The 1,065-nt window shown below is 57.8% G+C and overlaps 1 protein-coding gene across 1 annotated transcript; it reads left to right on the top strand.

Moving 5' to 3' along the window:
- Positions 1 to 425: 425 nt before the first annotated feature.
- PHALS_03964 (conserved hypothetical protein) lies at positions 426 to 689 on the top strand (the record flags this gene model as incomplete). Its single annotated transcript, XM_024718261.1, has 1 exon — positions 426 to 689. The coding sequence occupies one exon, from the start codon at positions 426 to 428 to the stop codon at positions 687 to 689; it is 264 nt and encodes an 87-aa protein (XP_024583677.1).
- Positions 690 to 1,065: the final 376 nt, after the last annotated feature.

The raw sequence follows: 1,065 nt of genomic DNA, 5'->3' as shown, positions 1-1,065 counted from the left end.
ACCCCAGTCAGCTTCGACGCCGGCCACGACAGGGCCACAGCGTCTCCAGTAGTTGTGGGAGCCACGCCCACCGCTCATGGAAGGGCGATGACGTCAACGCAAGGATTCTCGCCACGCTCCTCGACCTCGAAGCACGGATGACGCAGATGGAGGCCTCGCAAGTGAAGCGAGACGAGGACGAGCGTATGCTCGGAGCAATTGAGTCTGGCATGTTCCATTCCGCCCTTGGCAACGGCCGAGGGGGTGCTCGATGCACATCGACGCGCTAAGTCATTCGCCCGTGCAGCAAAGGGATGGCCAAGGCCGCGCATACATGCAGCGTACGCACTACACGGTCGGAATGTGGCGTTTAGCGCGGCGAAGTGCCGCAGCAAACCCGGTTCCGTTCACCACAGTTCGCAGCGGCACAGGACTACGCGCGACGAATGGAGCCGGTCGCACAGCAAGCGATGCGCGTACCAGATGAGCGGCAGCGCAGACTCACCATTCGCAAGTCTGACGGAACGGAGCTGTACCGAGGTCTGGGCTCCGGGTTTCTGGATTGGGGTCAGACGTTCATGCGTCAGATTCAGTACGCACAAGCAGCTTGTGCTTTTGGCTGGTCAGATGACTTGAAGGCTGACTTGCTTGGTCACTACATGAGTGGCACGGCCGAGCGGTACAACAACAAGCAGGTTAAGACAGGTTAAGACTTGGTGGCGCCAGCTCCCAACGCTGGACCATGTTATGGAGCGACTACACCAGACGTTCAAGACGACGATCTCTGCGGCACAGTCAATGAGACTGTTCACGGCGAAGAAAGACGCCAATAGGATCTGGACCGAGAACTACCTGTACTTGGTGGAAGTGAGCGACACGTGCGGAGGGGCTGACGCGCAAGTGCTTGACAACATCGTCCACTATGCGTCGAGTGAGCTGTGCACGGTAATCATGGCAAAGTATGATGCCAGGCGTCTCAATTTCCTCGTTCAAGCGGCAGAGCTCGCGCATTTCGCAGAGTCTGTTGGGATTTATACGAGGGGTCCTGCTTCGTTTGGAAAGACGTCGTTGCGAATATTGTCGAGA

The sequence above is a fragment of the Plasmopara halstedii genome (assembly GCF_900000015.1).
Source record: "Plasmopara halstedii genome assembly, contig: Scaffold_2450, whole genome shotgun sequence".
NCBI lineage: Eukaryota > Oomycota > Peronosporomycetes > Peronosporales > Peronosporaceae > Plasmopara > Plasmopara halstedii.
This window is presented reverse-complemented; position numbering and strand designations above follow the sequence as displayed.